General features: G+C 43.6%; 1 protein-coding gene across 3 annotated transcripts in view; it reads left to right on the forward strand.

The window, feature by feature from the left end:
• The window catches only part of KIF1B (kinesin family member 1B), a gene marked incomplete at both ends in the record, with an annotated part of 150,533 nt that overhangs the window by 75,334 nt on the left and 57,447 nt on the right, over positions 1–17,752 (forward strand). For 2 of the 3 annotated variants that reach the window (XM_080692231.1, XM_080692232.1), the window contains 2 exons: positions 13,693–13,786; positions 15,306–15,454. In XM_080692231.1, the coding sequence (XP_080548357.1) occupies positions 13,693–13,786; positions 15,306–15,454 (243 nt within the window). Of the gene's footprint in view, positions 1–4,055; positions 5,544–13,692; positions 13,787–15,305; positions 15,455–17,752 lie in introns of those variants that run through there. The other variant, XM_080692233.1, reaches the window with a different exon arrangement.

A 17,752-nucleotide genomic window follows, 5' to 3' on the forward strand; every position in this document is an offset into this window, starting at 1 on the left:
ACTTTGCATACAGAGTATCATGGTTAGCTTGTGATAGGGTGATATAGTTGAGCCGATTTTGAGCCAGATGTGGTGGCTCATGCTTGTAATTTCAACTCAAAACCAGCCTCAACAAAATAGCAAGAGCCCGTTTCAAAACAAAAATAAAAATAGAATAAACCGGGCATGGTGGCGCACGCTTGTAATCCCCGTGCTTAGAAGGCTGAGACAGGAGGATCACACAGGTTCGATGCTAGCCTCAGCTACTTAGTGAGGCTCTCAGCAACTTAGTGAGACCCTGTTTCCAAATAAAGTATAAAAAATAGGTCTGAGAGTGTAACCCGGGGGTAGAAGGCCCCTGGGTTCCATCCCCAGTACCATAAAAAAATTAAAAAAATAATAAAAATATAAAGGCCGCGGGTGTAGCTCAGAAGTAGAATGCCCCTGGGTTCAATCCCTGTAGTACTCACCCCCTAAATTCTAATTCTGCAGTCAGTTTGGCAGTGTTTTTTTTTTTGTTGTTGTTGTTTAAAGAGAATTTGGCTACTTGATTTAGTTTATCTTTTGAATTTATGTAGATTCTCACTTTTTTTTTTTTTTTTTGTACTAGGAGTGGAACTCAGGGTTTTTCTACCTCCGGGCTATACTTCTAGACCTATTTTATGCTTTATTTGGAAACAGGGTCTCACTAAGTTGCTGAGAGCCTCACTCAGTAGCTGACTTCAAACCTGTGCGATCCTCCTGTCTCAGCCTCCTAAGCTGGGGGGATTACAAGCGTACGCCACCAAGCCTTACTTATGTTTTATTTTAAAGTTATAACTTTTATCTCTCAAGCCCAATATTAAAACAATGTTTAGAATAATTATCATTTCCTACGCCGGGCGTGGTGGCGCACGCTTGTAATCCCCGCGCTTAGGAGGTGGAGACAGGAGGATCGTGCAGGTTCGAAGCCAGGCGCGCTGGCGTAAGAGACCCTGTTTCAAAAATATAAAATAGGTCTGGGAGTGTAGCCGGAGGTAGAAGGGTAGAAGGGCTTTCAGGAACCCCAGTGCCACCAAAAAAAAAAAAAAAAAAAAAAAGTCATTTCCTAATTTAGTTAATATTCATTTTATCCTTAAGAAATTATGTGGGAAAAATCAAAAGAGTTTGTGTTCTGTAAAACTTAGATTGTACATATTTGCAAAAGAATCTTTTAAGCCATACTTTTTTTCTCTGATATTTATTAATATTATCTTATTAAGATTAGCAATTCTCCTTGGATTCTTTTTTTTTTTTTTTTTTTTTCCCCCTTTTCCTTTCTCTGTCGTACTGGGGACTGAATCCAGGGCCTTGCAAGTACTTAAGCAAGCATTCTACCACTGAGCTACAACTCCAGCCCACGTTTGACTTTTTAAAACTATAAATAAAAAAATAGTGTAGAGTCTATAAATTGAGCTTTATCTGCTTTTTGTTGTTAAACTTTCAAATGGGTAAGGGTTATCGATGAGTTTAGTATCTATAAGCCAATAGAAATAATATAAATCAAGCTGGGCGTGGTGCACACGCTTGTCATCCCAGCATTTGGGAGGCTGAGACCAGAGGATCGTGGTTCGCAGACAGCCTCAGCTACTTAGTGAGGCCCTCTGCAACTCAGTGAGACCCTGTTTCAAAATAAAAAATAAAAAGTAGGGCAGGGGGTGTAGCTCGGAGGTCAAACGCCCCTGGGTTCCATCCCCAAACCCGGAAAAAAAATATATATATATATATATATATATATATATATACATAGATAGATAGATATAATCAATCAATAGCCACATTTTTTTGTAGTACTGAGGATTGAACACAGAGGCATTCTACCTCTGAAATACCTCCCCAGCCTTATTTTTTATTCTTTATTTTTGAAACTGGGTCTCACTAAGTTATAGAGGGCCTCACTAAGTAGCCGAGGCTTAGCTGCAACTTTGTATTTAGAAGCCATATTATTGTCTTTATTGTTAAAATTTTTTTATTTTCGAGAAAGTGATTATACATACAGATCTTTAGTCTAGAAAGTAATTGGTTTCAATTCCTTTTTTTCTTTTTTCTTCAGTAGCAGGGATTGAACCCAGGGGCATTCTAGCTCTGAACTACGCTCCTAGCCCTATTTCTAACTCTTCATTTTGAAGTAGTGTCTCACTAAGTTGTGGAGGGCCTAAGTAGCTGAGGCTGACCGCAAAGCTGCGATCCTGTCTCAGCCTCCCAAGTACGGGGATCACAAGTGCGTGCCACCATGCCCAGCTCAATTCTTTAAAAAAAAATTTTTAACTCTTTACTTGAAATATTTTTAGCCCTCATAGCCAAGAAACAAAAAACTTTCTTTCCTTGTTTGTTTGTTTGGTAGTACTGGGGATTGAACCCAGAGGTATTCCACCTTCGCTCTATTCCCATAGCCTGATTTTATTCCGTATTTGGAAATAGGGTCTCACCAGGTTGATGAGTCTCACTACTTGCTGAGGCTGTTCTTGAACCTGTGATCCTCGTATCTCAGCCTCCCAAGTACTGGGATTACAGGCATGTGCCACCATGCCTGGCCAAATAAAAAAGATTATTAAGTAGTAATATTTCTATTTACTAGATTGCCTTTGTGGGAAGGGAGGGGGCATGGAGATGAAACCCAGGGCCTCCCAAATGCTAGACAAACCCTCTACTACCGAGCTCCATACACCCCAGCCCTCCTGGACCTCTTGAAATACTCATCTAGTATTCCCCCCCCCACAACTTTTATTTTCCGAATTTCTACATGGAATTTTAAATATTACATTGTTTCCATATATATCTGTGCTATTAAAATTTGCTTGTGTTAGTTAAGAACATTTGGGCTATTAGCCAAATAACCCCTGAAACTATACTGTCATGAAGTCAGGCTGCTCTTCGAGGCCTAAGTAAAATTTTTTGGAAAGTAGTAATGACAGAGTCAAACAGCTGGAAAGGGAGAGTTAGACTTAGACATACATTAGAAGTGGACCTGCTTTACATATGCAGAATCTGATCTTTGTGTTCTCTGCATTTATTGGAGGAGTTTTCACTTAAAAATAAACTTCTCTCACATAACTGGAAATGCCATGGGTTTTCTAGATAGAAAGTATCTCATGTTTTATTAAAATATCCTATTACTTGGGAATTTGAAATTATATTTAATGGAGGTTTATTTGCCTAGTAAGTTTTGTACCGATACTTTATTTCACAAAATTTTGGAGGCGAGGCTTTATTGGTTTAAGTGCATGAAAAACACAAGTCAGCTCCACTACAGGATTCTTTCCTTTTTCTATTGCTTCCTTGTTCCCTGGGTTACCAACTTTAAAGTATAAATAAAGTGGATTAATTTAATGTGACCGAAGAAAACAGCAAATCCAGCGTAGATTTAGAGCCCTCTCGGTGATTTAAAAAAAAAAAAAAAGTATTTGGTTGAGCTGCCAGTAGGGATTCTTAGCACTTTTAACATCATTCCTTTTTGCTTCTTTTCTACCTTCTCATCTTCTAACTCTCTTCTAGGGCTGCTCTTTTTAGTAAAGCTAAACAAAACTTGGCGTCTACAGCCTTACTAACCTTTGTTAACCCGCCTGCCCGTCACCTCTGTTTGGATCTGTGCTCACTCGTGGGGAGGAGCGTCCCGGAGGAGCGGCGGCAACGACCAAGGCAAATGTGGGCTCGTGCGTGGGTTGTGCGCATGCGCGGGGCCCCCGCAGCTCGGCCTGCGCCTGGACGTGGTGGTTGATGTCCCGTGAAGTTAGAGTGGGAGGCTCACGCCCTTTGTCACATCCTGAGAAATTTGGCCGCAGATTTCATCACTAAGCCAGAATTTAGAAATTTGGAGTAGAAATAGTAAATAAATCCTTATATTAATAATAGCCTACATATGCATATGTCTTAATAGACTCTTGCGGATCATTTAGGCTTTTTTGGTTTGGCTTTTTTGGTTTGGTTTTGGGTTTTTTGGTTTGGTTTTTAACTTTGCTTAAGGCTTTTTTGCTTGCTTTTTCTTCAGTTTGATTTTCCTTTTTTACATTTTAATTTTGGTTATTTTGGGGCCATTTTTTGATTTTGTTTTTCCAAAGGACGCGGATTCTGATAGCGGGGACGATTCTGACAAGAGGTCCTGTGAAGAGAGCTGGAAACTGATTACTTCTCTGAGAGAAAAGCTACCTCCCAGCAAGTTGCAAACCATTGTTAAAAAGTGCGGCCTCCCCAGCAGTGGGAAGAGACGAGAGCCCATTAAAATGTATCAGATTCCTCAAAGAAGGCGCCTGAGTAGGGATTCCAAGTGGGTCACCATCTCAGACCTTAAGATTCAGGCCGTCAAAGAGATTTGCTATGAGGTCGCGCTCAACGATTTTAGGCACAGTCGGCAGGAAATCGAAGCCCTAGCCATCGTCAAGATGAAAGAGCTCTGCGCCATGTACGGGAAGAAGGACCCCAACGAGCGGGACTCCTGGAGGGCAGTGGCCAGGGATGTCTGGGACACTGTCGGGGTCGGGGATGAGAAGATCGAAGACGTGATGACCAGCGGCAGGGGTGGCACCGACGTGGACGACCTCAAGGTTCACATAGACAAGCTGGAGGATATTTTGCAAGAAGTCAAAAAGCAAAACAACATGAAAGACGAGGAGATCAAAGTCTTAAGAAATAAAATGCTCAAAATGGAGAAAGTCTTGCCACTGATTGGATCTCAGGAACAGAAAAGCCAAGGAAACCACAAAACAAAGGAGCCGGTGGGTGCCAGTGTTAACAGCAGCCCTGAGAATGACGTCAGCAAAAGAGACAGTAGAGAACTGGGCAAAGAAGAGCGGGTCTCCCAGCTGATGAATGGCGACCCGGCTTTCAGACGTGGGCGTCTGCGCTGGATGAGGCAGGAGCAGATTCGGTTTAAGAACCTGCAGCAGCAGGAGATAACAAAGCAGCTTCGGCGGCAGAATGCGCCTCATAGGTTCATCCCTCCAGAGAACCGGAAGCCCCGCTTCCCCTTTAAGAGCAACCCTAAACACAGAAACTCTTGGAGTCCTGGGACACACATCATCATAACAGAAGACGAGGTTATTGAGCTTAGGATCCCAAAAGATGAGGAAGGAAGGAAAGCAAGCAAAGAAGAGGGCCAAGAAAGAGGGGGTAGGGCAGCCTCTAAAGATCCCCAGGTGCCTGGTGGCTCTCAGAGCTCTCGAAGTCCAGATCACATCCAAGTCAGCAAGCAGCAGATTAGTAATAGTCAACCACAGCCACCTCAGTTGCGTTGGAGAAGCAATTCTCTCAATAATGGCCCGCCGAAAGGCACGCACTGCCAGGCCTCTGCCTCCTCAGAATCCTTAACTACCCACAGCGGTCGCCCCGCCGCCGACCTGCAGACTTTCCAGGCCAAGCGCCACGCCCACCAGCACCGGCAGTCCTACTGTAATTACAACCCTGGAGGCCCGTCAGAGAGCGGGGCGGCCAGCTCCTGTCCGCCGCAGACTGACAAGCCCAGCCACGGCAGCCAGTTCGTGACCCCTCCGAGGATGAGGAGACAGTTCTCAGCACCCAACCTCAAAGCTGGTCGAGAAACCACAGTGTAGACAAATTACTGGACACACTTGAAACCCCAGTAGAGGAAACAGGCATCGTCCATGTTAACTCGTGATCGTGTTGGTTCTGCCCTGGGCCTTGAGTTCCTGCTATTTACATTATGTATGATCTTAATGTTATGTTGCTACGAATATTAATTGGCTTTATATTGTTAGAACATAAAACACTGGTAAAGTTTTCAGCACCTCCCGATTGCTTGTGTAGCATCAGTGGGCAGTTTCTGGAATTTTGGATAGAACACCGAGACCCTCTATTTTCTTGAGTCTACGCTTACTTACACTGACTTGTCTTGTTTGGGTGTAAGTTTTTTATATTTTCACTGTGCCTGTAAATTAATCTGGTACCCAGGAAGACTTGCCTCTTAGTTCATGTAGACACCAAGAGGAGGAGTTTGCCGTGTGGAAGTGTGTCCGTTACTGCCGTGAATGCTAGGCGTTGGTTTGATAACACGCAGCTGTGTGGACACCTCTTTGGGTCTCTCATCCATGTCTGTTCTGTCCCTTAAGTACGATGGGAATTTTCTTAAGCCCAAACTAAATGTCCTGAGACGTTATCTCGTCATACACAGCTTTGCATCTTTCATACCGCCTCCACTTCTTACTCTTTTTTGAACTCATTCAGCATCCGTTTTTTAATCTGTCAACATATATATGAAATTTGTCATAATACTGAAGTCTTTAAGTTGACACTATGTCTGGGCTTTTTATTTGCATTTTGAAGTTTTGTTTTGTTTTATGGTACTGGGGATTGAACCCAGGGGCATTCTACCTCTGAGTACACCCCCAGTCCTATTTTTTAATATTTAATTTTAAAACAGGGTCTCACTGAGTTGTTGAGGCTGACTTTAAACTTGCCATCCTCTTGTCTTGGCCTCCCAAATACTGGGATTACAGATGTGAGCCACTGGTTACATTTTGATACGTAATATATCATTTCTCCTCCATTTTAGACACACACACACACACACACACACACACACACACACACACACACACACACACTGATCTCCTCACCAAGATGTGCCGTGCCAATAAAAACCTTGAGTGCTTTGAACAGTGTATATAAGTTTGTGAGGAGATTGGTGGGAGAAGGCTGCGGCACGTAACTCTGTTGCTGCACCTCTTTGTTGCCTTTAACCGTCCTCGATGAAATAAAAGTTAACTTTGGTTCAGTCTGAAAAAAAGGAGATGACATATAATGAACTATTCTTTGGCCACAGTAGCACTGCTTGCAGATCCTCAAGCAAGAAACACGAAGTCCTGATGAACATTTGTTGTATGAATACCTCATTGTGTTGTTTTGTGGTCTCAGTGTGTCTCACTGGATGGTCCACTTAAAAAAAAAAAAGATGGATAGTAATGGGAAGAAAAGAATAGTTTTCTCCACTTTGAACTTGTCAGAAACTTCTCCAAGGGGCACTGTGAAGAGCCAGAGATCACCCAGCTTCCCAGTGTGGAGAGTCCTGCCACACCTGTCATCTGTCAAACACTTGTCTTCCAGACGGTGGGAGAACTTGCAGCTGAGTTAGCAAATGGCATTCGAAGAAGCCTTCAAGATTGCGCTTGTGTGGTTATGTTTTCTTTTGTTTTTGTTTTTTTCTCCCTTTGTGCGTGGGCACTATGCTTTATTAGAACACATTATTTTTAATTGTAGTATTTTTTTCTTGCATTCTAAGAAAATGCTTTCTTAATGCACAGAATCTTGCTTCCAGGTAACTTTTATTTTCCTTAAAAAGGAAAACTTTTGGGGAATATTTTGTTTCCATAGCTAGAGTAGTTCTCATCCTGAGCGGAGGTTTCATGGCAGCCGAGCCGTGGTGGATGACGAGCAGTGTGTCGATTTCTAGACGCGTCTCCTTTGCCACTGGTTGGGGCGCACTTGACTACTTCAGGCCGTTCACTCAACGCATCTTATGTCGTCCCCACTTGTCCTTCTTTATTCCTCTTGAGAGATAATTATGCTGACAACTACTTTCTTGCCAAAAAAGAAATATTTTCTAATCTTAAAAATAACAGATTTCGACTCTAGTACTAAAGACAGGCTCTCAGCCGGGCGTGGTGGCGCACGCTTGTAATCCCCGCACTTGGGAGGCTGAGACGGGAGGACCCCACAGGTTCGAAGCCAGCCTTAGCTACTTAGTGAGGCTCTCAGCAACTTAGTGAGACTCTGTTTCCAAACTAAAATATAAAATAGGTTTGGGAGTACAGCCCGGAGGTAGAAAAGCCCCTGGGTACCCCCAGTACCACACACACGTGGTAACACAGCCAGGCACAATCCATCCTCGTCTTGTTGCTGCCTGTTAGTCTCATTATGGAAAGGCACCTCCTCCACAGAGCGCTGGAGTGAGGTGCTCTCCACTGGCGACCAGGCGGCACTGCGGTGGAGAGCTTTGTGATATTTTAGGACTACACCCACAGCGATATTCCAGAGGTTTGCGCCTGTGCTCCCTCTGCCGACTAGGTGATGCTGAGATGTCTGAATATCTAAAGGCGCCCTTAATTTCACAGACAACCAGAAAGAAAGGAACAAAGTTGGATTGACTGCTATAGATATCCCCTCATGCGTTTCAGAGCAGATGCTCATCTCAGAAAACAACTTTATATACCGGGTGTGGTGGCGCATGCCTGTAATTCCGGCACCTGGGAGGCTGAGACAGGAGGATCCTAGGTTTGTGGCCAGCCTCAGCAACTCAGTGAGGCCCTCTGCAACTTGGTGAGACCCTGATTCAAAGTGAAAAATAAAATAGGGCTGGGGGTGTAGCTCAGAGGTAGAAGGCCCCTGGGATCAGTCCCCTGTAACACACACACACACACACACACACACACACACACACACACACACACACACACTATTCCTTGGAGAGTCAGACTATCTGTTTAATAAATCTAAACCAAAGGGTGTTTCCTTTATTCTTGCTTCTGGTTCCTTCTAGCACAGTGAATTGTTTCTCTTTTCACTGATAATGCCATGAATGGGAATTGTTTATTACACTGAAGTGACTTGAAGTGACCTTTTGTGCTTTTGGTGCAGATTAATGCTAAAAAATAAAGCAAGCACTTGAGTTTGTCATACCAACGTCTGCGTTAAATGCTGTCAGACCGCAGGAAGCTGTGTAGACTGCGCAGTCAGCTGCTGTGCCCCGCCTTACTGGTCTTTGTAGATTTGCCTGTTTGTGTGATGTGTGATTTGTATGCAGGACTGGGAGGCAGGGACGCTGCCTGTGTCCTGGTGTACCTTCGTGAAGAACCCTTCTTAGGGACAATACAATGCAAGCATTTGTTCTATATTGTCAGAGCCAAAATGGTATAAATAATTTTTACAATTGTCTCGTTCCTGCCGCCTGTCCCAGACTTTACGCTCTGCTCTAGGTATGGCGAGGACTGCTTCTGGCTGTGAAATGTATTGATTTTCCTCCCATTATTACTGTAAAGAGAAGTTGTGAGTCTTCTTGTTCATGAACTGTGGATTTCCCCTCAATTTCCTAAACAAAGCAATCCTTGAAAATTGTGTTTGAGTGTAAGACCTGCCTTTTCAGAAAGGGGGAGTTAGTTTGTAATGTTAAAAAATAAAGTCCTCAGTCAATAAAAGTTGAAGTTTTCCTTCAAGAGTGTGATTTCTGTCTGTGTGGGAGGAGGAAACAGTGGCACAGGTGCGATGCTGATTAAGCCTGGTCTTGTTTGAAGGTAGTTGTGTACCTAATCTCCTTTTAAATATTTCCATATGCACTTGATTATTTCAAAGCTTTTGTATTTTCTGTCCTGTTCTCCTAACAAAGTTTTGTCTTACATGGAATCTTTTAAATCTTATTTTAGGCTACATTTCTCAACTCTCATAGGAAACGAATAGGAATTTCACTTTTGAATTTTTTGAGTTTACATTAAACTATATTTCTGTTACATAGTCACGATCTGAAGTTCTTTTAAATGAAGTAGGTATCCTTCCCTTTATGTGGATAGAAACTGGATTTCTTTAAAACTTTGTATAACTCTGTTGGGCTTTCCTTCTCCCCTTCCATCTCTGTTTTCCCCACCCATTTATTCCTGGTATGCTAGAGAGACAGTTGAGCAAAGCTGAAATTTTTCTTTGATGGGACATTAGTCTTGTTAAAAATTTAGGCCTGCCCTTTTTTATATTAGAAACAACCCAGTCATGCGCTATGGAGTAGAATACATCATTTGCGTACGTGGCCTTTTTCTTGTTTTTTGTTTTGCTTTTGTTTTTGCGGTACTGAGGATTGAACCCAGGGGTGTTCTACCTCTAAGCTATACCCCTGGCCCAATTTTTTTATTCTTTATTTTGAAACAGGGTCTTGCTAAGTTGCAGAGGGCCTCACAAGTTTCTAAAGCTGGCCTCAAACCTGGATCCTCCTGTTTGAGCCTCCCAAGTACTGGGATTACAAGTGTGCACCACCACGCCCAGCTTGCATGCGTTTTTAATAAGAAATGTTGAGCTTCAGGGAAGTTGTGCTTGAACTGGCCTCATCCCACCTCGTACCGTTTCCCTTCAGGAGGCACTCTGTAAAGTTTCTCTACTGTGGGAGAAACTGGTAGAGAGTTTCCAAGACCGTTTCTAGAGGGACAGAGATGATTCTAAGGCAAACTGATGTGTGTGTTGACGGTTGTATACACAGGGAGAGTGGAGCCCAGAGGGCAGAGTAGACGGAAGTTTTGGAGAGGGGCAACCCTGGGCCAATAGCAAAATCCTAAAGTACAAACTGGGAATGTCTTTATTCAGGTGAAGAGTAAGAGGGGCCGGAAAGAAGCAGGTCAGGCCAGGATCTGTAAGTGACCTGGGAGGTCAGAACATCGGATGTGAATGTGGGAGGGCAAGATGTGGAACCTGGGGTTGCTGGATGAGCTGTGGACTAGACTGGGGAGTGCCGTGGAGTTGGACTTTGTCGTAGGTGTGATGAGAAGCTACCACATGGTTTTAACGGGGAGATTGTGTCCGTGTGGTGGTGCGTGCCTATAATCCCAGTGATTGAGGAGACTGAGGCAAGCTTACAAGTTCAAGGCCAGCCTCAATTTGAGACAGCAAGACCCCTGTCTCAAAATAAAATACAATGAAAGAGGTGGGGAATGTAGTTCAGTGGATCTCCAGTACCATACATACATACAATTGCTTTATTAGTTTTGCCTTTTAGAAAGTTTACTATGGCCAAAGTATAGTGAATGGGTTTAAGGAAGGCAAATTCAGAGCCAAGTATAGCAGTTGGGAAGTTGCTATGGAAACCAAATACAGTACTTTCCCTTCTGGGTGCAGTAGCGTGTACCTTGATCCCAGTCCGTGGGAGGCGGAGGCAAAGAGGGCAGGCTCAAAACAGCTTCCACGACCAGCAAGAGCTTGTTTTAAAATAACAAATAAGCGGGCATGGTGACGCTAGCTTGTAATATCGGAATTTTGGAAGGCTGAAATGGGAAGATCTCAAATTGTTGCCAACCCCACAATTTAGTAGGTCCTCCACAACTTAGTGAGACCTTGTTTGTTTTGTTTTGTTGTGTTTTCTTGTATTTTGTTTTGTTGTAGGTCTGGGGCTGGAACCCAGAGGCATTTGACCTCCGAGCTACACCCCCTGCCCAATTTTTTTGTTCTTTATTTTGAAACAGGGTCTCACTGAGTTGCGAAGGACCTCATTAAGTAGCCAAGGCTGTCCGTGAACCACAACCCTCCGGTCTTGTGGTCCGTGAACCACAAAGCCTCCCGAATGCTGGGATTACAAGTGTGTGCCACCACGCCCGGCTGAGACCTTGTTTTTTTTTTTTTTTTTTTTAAATAGGGCTGGGAATATAACTTGAAGGTAGAACACCCATGGGTTCAATCCTCAATACCTAAAAATAAAAACCGGAGGTGCAGTACAGAGAAGAATGCCCCTGGGTTCAATCCCCGGCACCACCACATACATGCATGCATAGTTGGTTAATGCATTGTCCTCCTCCGTCGCTCCTCACTTTGAGTATGTTTCCCTTATTCATAATAGGAACCTGGGAGTGGAGTGTGTGACTTTTGTTTCCCATCCATTCACCTCTCAGTCTATTGTTTTAGAGTTTCTTCATGACTTTTGCCTGATTCAGTTACCACGTCTCACATTGCAGGATAGTGATTTTTTTTAGTTGTTGTTCTGTATTTATTAGCTGGCCTTTTTTATTTAAGAACAACTTTCCACTCCCCCCTCCTTCCAGTATTAGTATTCAGTGTTAGACTCAGTGGATTCTTTCTGCACACAGTGCACTAGTACTTTTGTGGCCTTACTGTGATTTATTGGCCAGCGAGATCTCGCATCTTTCTCTTGAACGGCCCAGGAGTCTTTCATTAAACCTATTCATCTTTTTTTTTTTTTTTTGTCACAAAAGATTCCAGGTTTACCTTAAGCTTTCATTACTCCAAACCTGGAATCTTCTATTTTTCAGGGATCCCTAATTTCTTTTAGCGAGGAGTGATATATTTAGAAATAAAGATTTGGGTGCATAGTATGCTTAGAAAATAAACTTCTTTAAAACATTGTAAGTGGGTACTGTGTTGCCATGTGGGGGGACTTCCAGATGATGGTTAGATGGCCCATTTGTTGGTCCTTCCTACAATTGTGTGTGGTAGACAGGTCAAATGTGAATATCTTCATTTTAAGATCAAGAAAGTGAAGTTTAGAGTAGACTTAACTTTCTAGAATTATAAGGATAGTAAGAACAGGTGCCAGGATCACAACCCACATCCATGCATCCATCCATCCATCCATGCATCCATCCATTCATCCACCCGCCCTCCCTCCCATCCATACTTTCTTCCCCTTCTTTTCCTTCCTTTCCTTTTTGTTTTCAACACTATCTCCCAAAAGGTGCGTTTAGATGTCTAACAATGCTGTGTCATTAGCATCTTGGTCTTGGTCATTACCAACCCCACTGAAGAGAAAGCTTCCTTTGTAAGACTCTGAATGACTGGAGCCTTGGGGAATATTCATGTTCCTTGGAGCGCTCTGTTTGGCAGCGCAGTGCACCTCTGTCTCACGACAGCCTGTGATTGGGTCGCTCCCGGGGAAGCGGCCAGACATTGACATACTCTGTGTGCACTCTGACCTGGTGTACACAGAGTACAAGTGAAGGGTTTCTTTCTTAACCCCACTTGTTTTATTTTCATTGAAATTCAGAGTTTGGGTTTTTTTTTCTCATTAATTTCTCAAGGAACCTTTTTTATTAGACAGTTTCCCCCGAATCTCTTCCCATCATGCAATTTGAATACTTCATAACACTTTGTTTATGTACTGCATGTGCGTTTGTGCTTTATAAATAGAGACAAGATTCTTCTCATCATCCAAGAACCATTTTTGCCCTCTTAAAGGTGATACTGCTCTTATTGAAAATGCATGGAGTAGCCGACGTTGTAGCCCATGCCTGTCATCCTATTACTTGATAGGTTGAGACAGGAGGAGCCTAGGTTGGCTTTTTAGGATTGCAGGAGGAAAGGGGAAAGAAAATGCATGGGATAGATGTAGAAAAGAAGGACATCTGATTTGTATTATACGAGTTGATTTTATATTAAAGTAGCTTTTTTTTTTTTTTTTTTTTGCGGGTCTGGGGATGGAACCCAGAGGCATTTGACCTCTGAGCTACACCCCCTGCCCAATTTTTTTATTATTTTGAAACCGGGTCTCACTGAATTGCGGAGGGCCTCACTAAGTAGCTGAGGCTGTCCGCGAACCGCGATCCTCCAGGTCTCAGCCTCCCGAATGCTGGGATTACAAGCGAGCGCCACCACGCCTGGCTTTGCCATCTTAATTTTCAGCCTTTCAGACAGATAAATGGGGCTTTGCCAATACTGGTGAATGTAACGTTTTCTAATACTGTGTTTCTCTGGAATTCCTTATTGTACTACAAGCTATTAAGTGTATTAGAACATACAAGGGATACATGCCCTCAGAGTCCCTCCTTTTCCCTACCACAAGCCCAAATAAAGTATAGAGACATTGCAGTTAAAAACATCTTTTATCAACTGTCTTGTGTTTTGTCATCCCCCAAACTTCTGCACGTGTCTGTCTCTTCTGTTCCTCGGCCCCTCACTTTCTCTCCTTCCCTGATGTTCCTTGAGTGTCTTTCCTTTCCTTCTTGCTTCCGCCTTCTCCTATATGTCATCTCCTTTCTTTTCATTCAGGACTATGAGAGTAAATTGCAGGCCTTGCAGAAGCAAGTCGAAACCCGATCCCTGGCTGCAGAGACCACGGAGGAGGAGGAGGAGGAGGAAGAAGGTGACAACTGCAGAGCAAAGCTGGCCTGTGCATCCTGGATCTGTATTAGCAACCCCCCCCCCCCCATCTCTTACCAGAACTGGGTTCCTCAGTTCCCTGACCGTGTACTGAGCCAGATTTAGGACCATTTAAACATTTAAAAGGTGCTCAGTGCTGAGGATGCAGGCTCTAGCGATGAAGTAGAGGTGGGACCGCAGATCTTCACAAGGTTTCCGAGTTCAGTCTTTCTATGACTCTTTTGGGAACTTTACATATGTTGCTTCATATTACTCTACGGATGAAGTTCATATATTTGTTTCAGGTAAAGAGAGGTTAGCTAGGCATGGTGTTGCATGCTTGCAATCCCAGTACTTGGGAGGCTGAGACAGGAGGATTGCAAGTTCGCAGCCAGCCTCAGCAACTGAGCAAGACAAGACTCAGGTTCAAAGTAAAAAATAAAGAGCTGGGATGTAGCTCCGAGGCAAAACACCCCTGGACTCAGTCACTAGTACCAAGCAAAGCTCCCCTCCCGACCCAGCTCAAACATTGTTAGGATCGCCTGTTCAGTTTTCTGGTTCATATCAGAGACTCCCCGTTGAGGATTTTGGTGTGTATCAGCACACTTCAAACCATCGCTAGCACTATTTCCAGTCACGTTGCTCAGTGTACCTGCCCATTACGCTTTCTCAGGAGTTAGGTCTTTCATTGTTAGCTATTGTCTTAAGTCATGAACATTCATCGCTCCTTATACCTCTACCCAGCCTCTCAGAACTGTCAAGAATTGAAATTAACTTTGAAGGAACTCTTAAATTAGGTACTAAATCCTTTATTTTTAAATATCTAAATAAAATATAACCCTTTTAGCTTGGGCGTGTGGCACACACCTGTAATCTCAGTACTTGGAAATCTGAGACAGGAGGATCATAGCTTTGTAGCCAGCCTCAGCAACTTTACAAGGCCTTCTGCAGCTTACTAAGACCCTGCCTCAGTACTGGGAGATGTAGCTCAGAGGTAGAATATCCCTGGGTTCTATCCCTAGCGCCACCAAAATAAATAAACAAATAAATAAACAGGACTCATTTTAATAGTAGAAAGGATAAAGAAATATGTGAAATTATATAACATACCAGGGATCAGGGACTTTTAAAAAATTATTATTAGAATTATACCTTTTAGCGGAGACAGGAGGATCATGTAGGTTCGAAGCCAGCAAGACCCTGTTTCCAAATAAAATATAAAATAGGTCTGTGAGTATAGCCCAGAGCCCGGAGGTAGAAGGGTTCCATCCCCAGTACCACAAAAAAAAAAAAAACAAACCTTTTTAAAAAGCATCATCCAATAAGGATTTTTTAGGTTTTCTGAAATACATACACTGCTTTTATCATTTGAACAGAATTTAGCAAACTTTGCTACAAAGAAAAAAAACCAAGTAGATGGAGAGAAACTAGAATATAACATGATAAACTGGATAAGGTAGAGGAGAAGTGTAATTTAGTTGAGCTGCGAGACACCATCAAAAGTGTTTTCTTTGTTCTTCCAGTTCCTTGGACACAGCATGAGTTCGAGTTGGCGCAGTGGGCCTTCCGGAAATGGAAGTCTCACCAGTTTACTTCATTAAGGGACTTACTGTGGGGCAATGCCGTGTACCTGAAGGAGGCCAACGCCATCAGCGTGGAGCTGAAGAAGAAGGTACGAGGGTGCCGAGCTCAGGGTTGACCCGGAGGCACAGCTGAGCCTGGCAGGGACTGCCCTGGAACTGACCTTCTGCTGGGGGCTCTGCTGACTCACGCTCTGAAGCAGCGCTCGACATGTCTCTGTTCAGTATATGTACCGATACCCTAGTAGATACCAGTTAATTTTTTACTAAAATATTGGGGGGGGGGCTACTGGGGGTGGAACCTTAAGTGGATTCTGTCTCTTAGCTGTACCCTCGGCCCTATTTTATTCTTTTATTTTGAACTAGGGTCTCGGTAAATTGCGGAGGGTTTCACAGAGTTGCTGAGGTTGACGGCAAACCTGTGATCCTCCTTGTCTCAGCTTCTCCAGTACTGAGATTACAAACATGCGCCACCGTGCCCCACTTGACTAAATAAAAAAGAGATGTTTTTGTCCTTGCAGTACTGGGAATTGAACCCAGAGGCATTCATTCTAACTCGGAGCTATACACTGCCCCATTTTTTATTCTTTATTTTAAAACAGGATCTCACTAAGTTGGGGAGGGCCTCCCTATGTAGCTGAGGCTGGCTGCGAACCTGCTGTATTTCTGTGTCAGCCTGCCACGGGATTACAAGCACGTGTCACCAGGCCTGGCTAAAAATTTTTCTTTTTTTTTTGGTGGTGGTACTGGGGTTCCTGGAAACCCTTCTACCTCCGGACTACACTCCCAGACCTATTTTATATTTTATTTGGAAACAGGGTCTCTTAAACCAGCTGAGGCTGGCTTCGAACCTGCGCGATCCTCCTGTCTCTGCCTCCCAAGCGCGGGGATTACAAGCGTGCGCCACCACGCCCGGCTTTAAAATTTTTAAAAGTAGATTTTTTTTTTCTAGCTCAACTTACAAATGAGACTGTAATTTTGACCATGGCTGAAGAAACACATTATTAGAAAAATGCTTTTTTTGGATTTCTGATAATCTCAACATTCTGAAATTCAGTGAGTTTTTTTGTTTTGTTTTACTTTTTGTTTTTGGTTCCGGGGATTGAACCCAGAGGCATTCTACTTCTGAGATACATCCTCCACCCTATTTTATTTTTATGTTTAAAATAGGGTCTCCCTACGTTGATGAGAGTCTCTCTACTTTCTGAGGCTGTCTTTGAACCCAGGACCCTCCTGCCTCAGCTTCCCAAGTACTGGGATTACAGGCATCTTAAAATTTAGTTTTTGCCAGGCGTGGTGGCGCACGCTTGTAATCCCTGGGCTTGGGAGGCGGAAACAGGAGGATCGTGCAGGTTCGAAGCCAGCCGCGCTGGCTTATGAGACCCTGTTTCAAAATATAAAATAGGTCTGGGAGTGTAGCCCGGAGGTAGAAGGGCTTCCAGGAACCCCAGTACCACCCAAAAAAAAAAAAAAAAATTTAGTTTGTACCACTGGGTGTGGTGGCGCACACCTATAATCCCAGTACGTAGGAGGCTGAGGCAGGAGGATCACAGGTTTGCGGCAAGCCTCAGCAATGTAGTGAGACTCTTGGTAGACTAGTGAGACTCTGTTTCAAAATAAAAAAAAAGGGGGTGCTGTGGATATAGCTCAAAAGAAGAATGCTCGTGGGTTTACTCCCTAGTAACACACACACACACACACACACACGTACCTCTAAGTTCTTTGTACCTTTGCACTAATTTGCTTCTGAGAAGGGAGCTGTCTGAAAGACAGTACTGTGCAGTGGACCAAGGCAGGCGCACTCCCAGCTTCCCGAGTGGCGTTCACCTAAGAGCCTGTGCCTCCATCCCTCATCTGCAAATGTGATTAGCAGTGTGCCTGATAGCAAGGGATCTCAGGAGGGAGCAAAGAGTGAATGCATATACAGCGCTAAAAGTAGTGCCTGAGCCCCGCGCGTGGCGCACCTGTCATCCTAGGACTGGGGAGGCTGAGCCAGGAGGAGCACAGGTGCACCGCCAGCCTCGGCAACCTTATGTTTCAGAATGTAACATAAAAATAGGACTGGGGAATGTAGCTCAGATGCTGGATGTTTTTAAGTTCAGTACTCAGTACCACAAAAATAAAAAGGGCTCAGAGGCAGAATGTCCCTGAATCCAATCCCTGGTGCCAAAATAATAATAATTATTATTATCATTACGATTGCATTGTTGTTATTATTTTTATTTTTATTTTTTTATTTTTTTATTTTTTTGGTGGTACTGGGGTTCCTGGAAGCCCTTCTACCTCCGGGCTACACTCCCAGACCTATTTTTTATTTTTGGAAACAGGGTCTCTTAAGCCAGCGCGGCTGACTTCGAACCTGCGCGATCCTCCTGTCTCCGCCTCCCAAG

This window comes from Muscardinus avellanarius, assembly GCF_963383645.1.
Source record: "Muscardinus avellanarius genome assembly, chromosome: 3".
In the NCBI taxonomy this organism is placed as follows: domain Eukaryota; kingdom Metazoa; phylum Chordata; class Mammalia; order Rodentia; family Gliridae; genus Muscardinus; species Muscardinus avellanarius.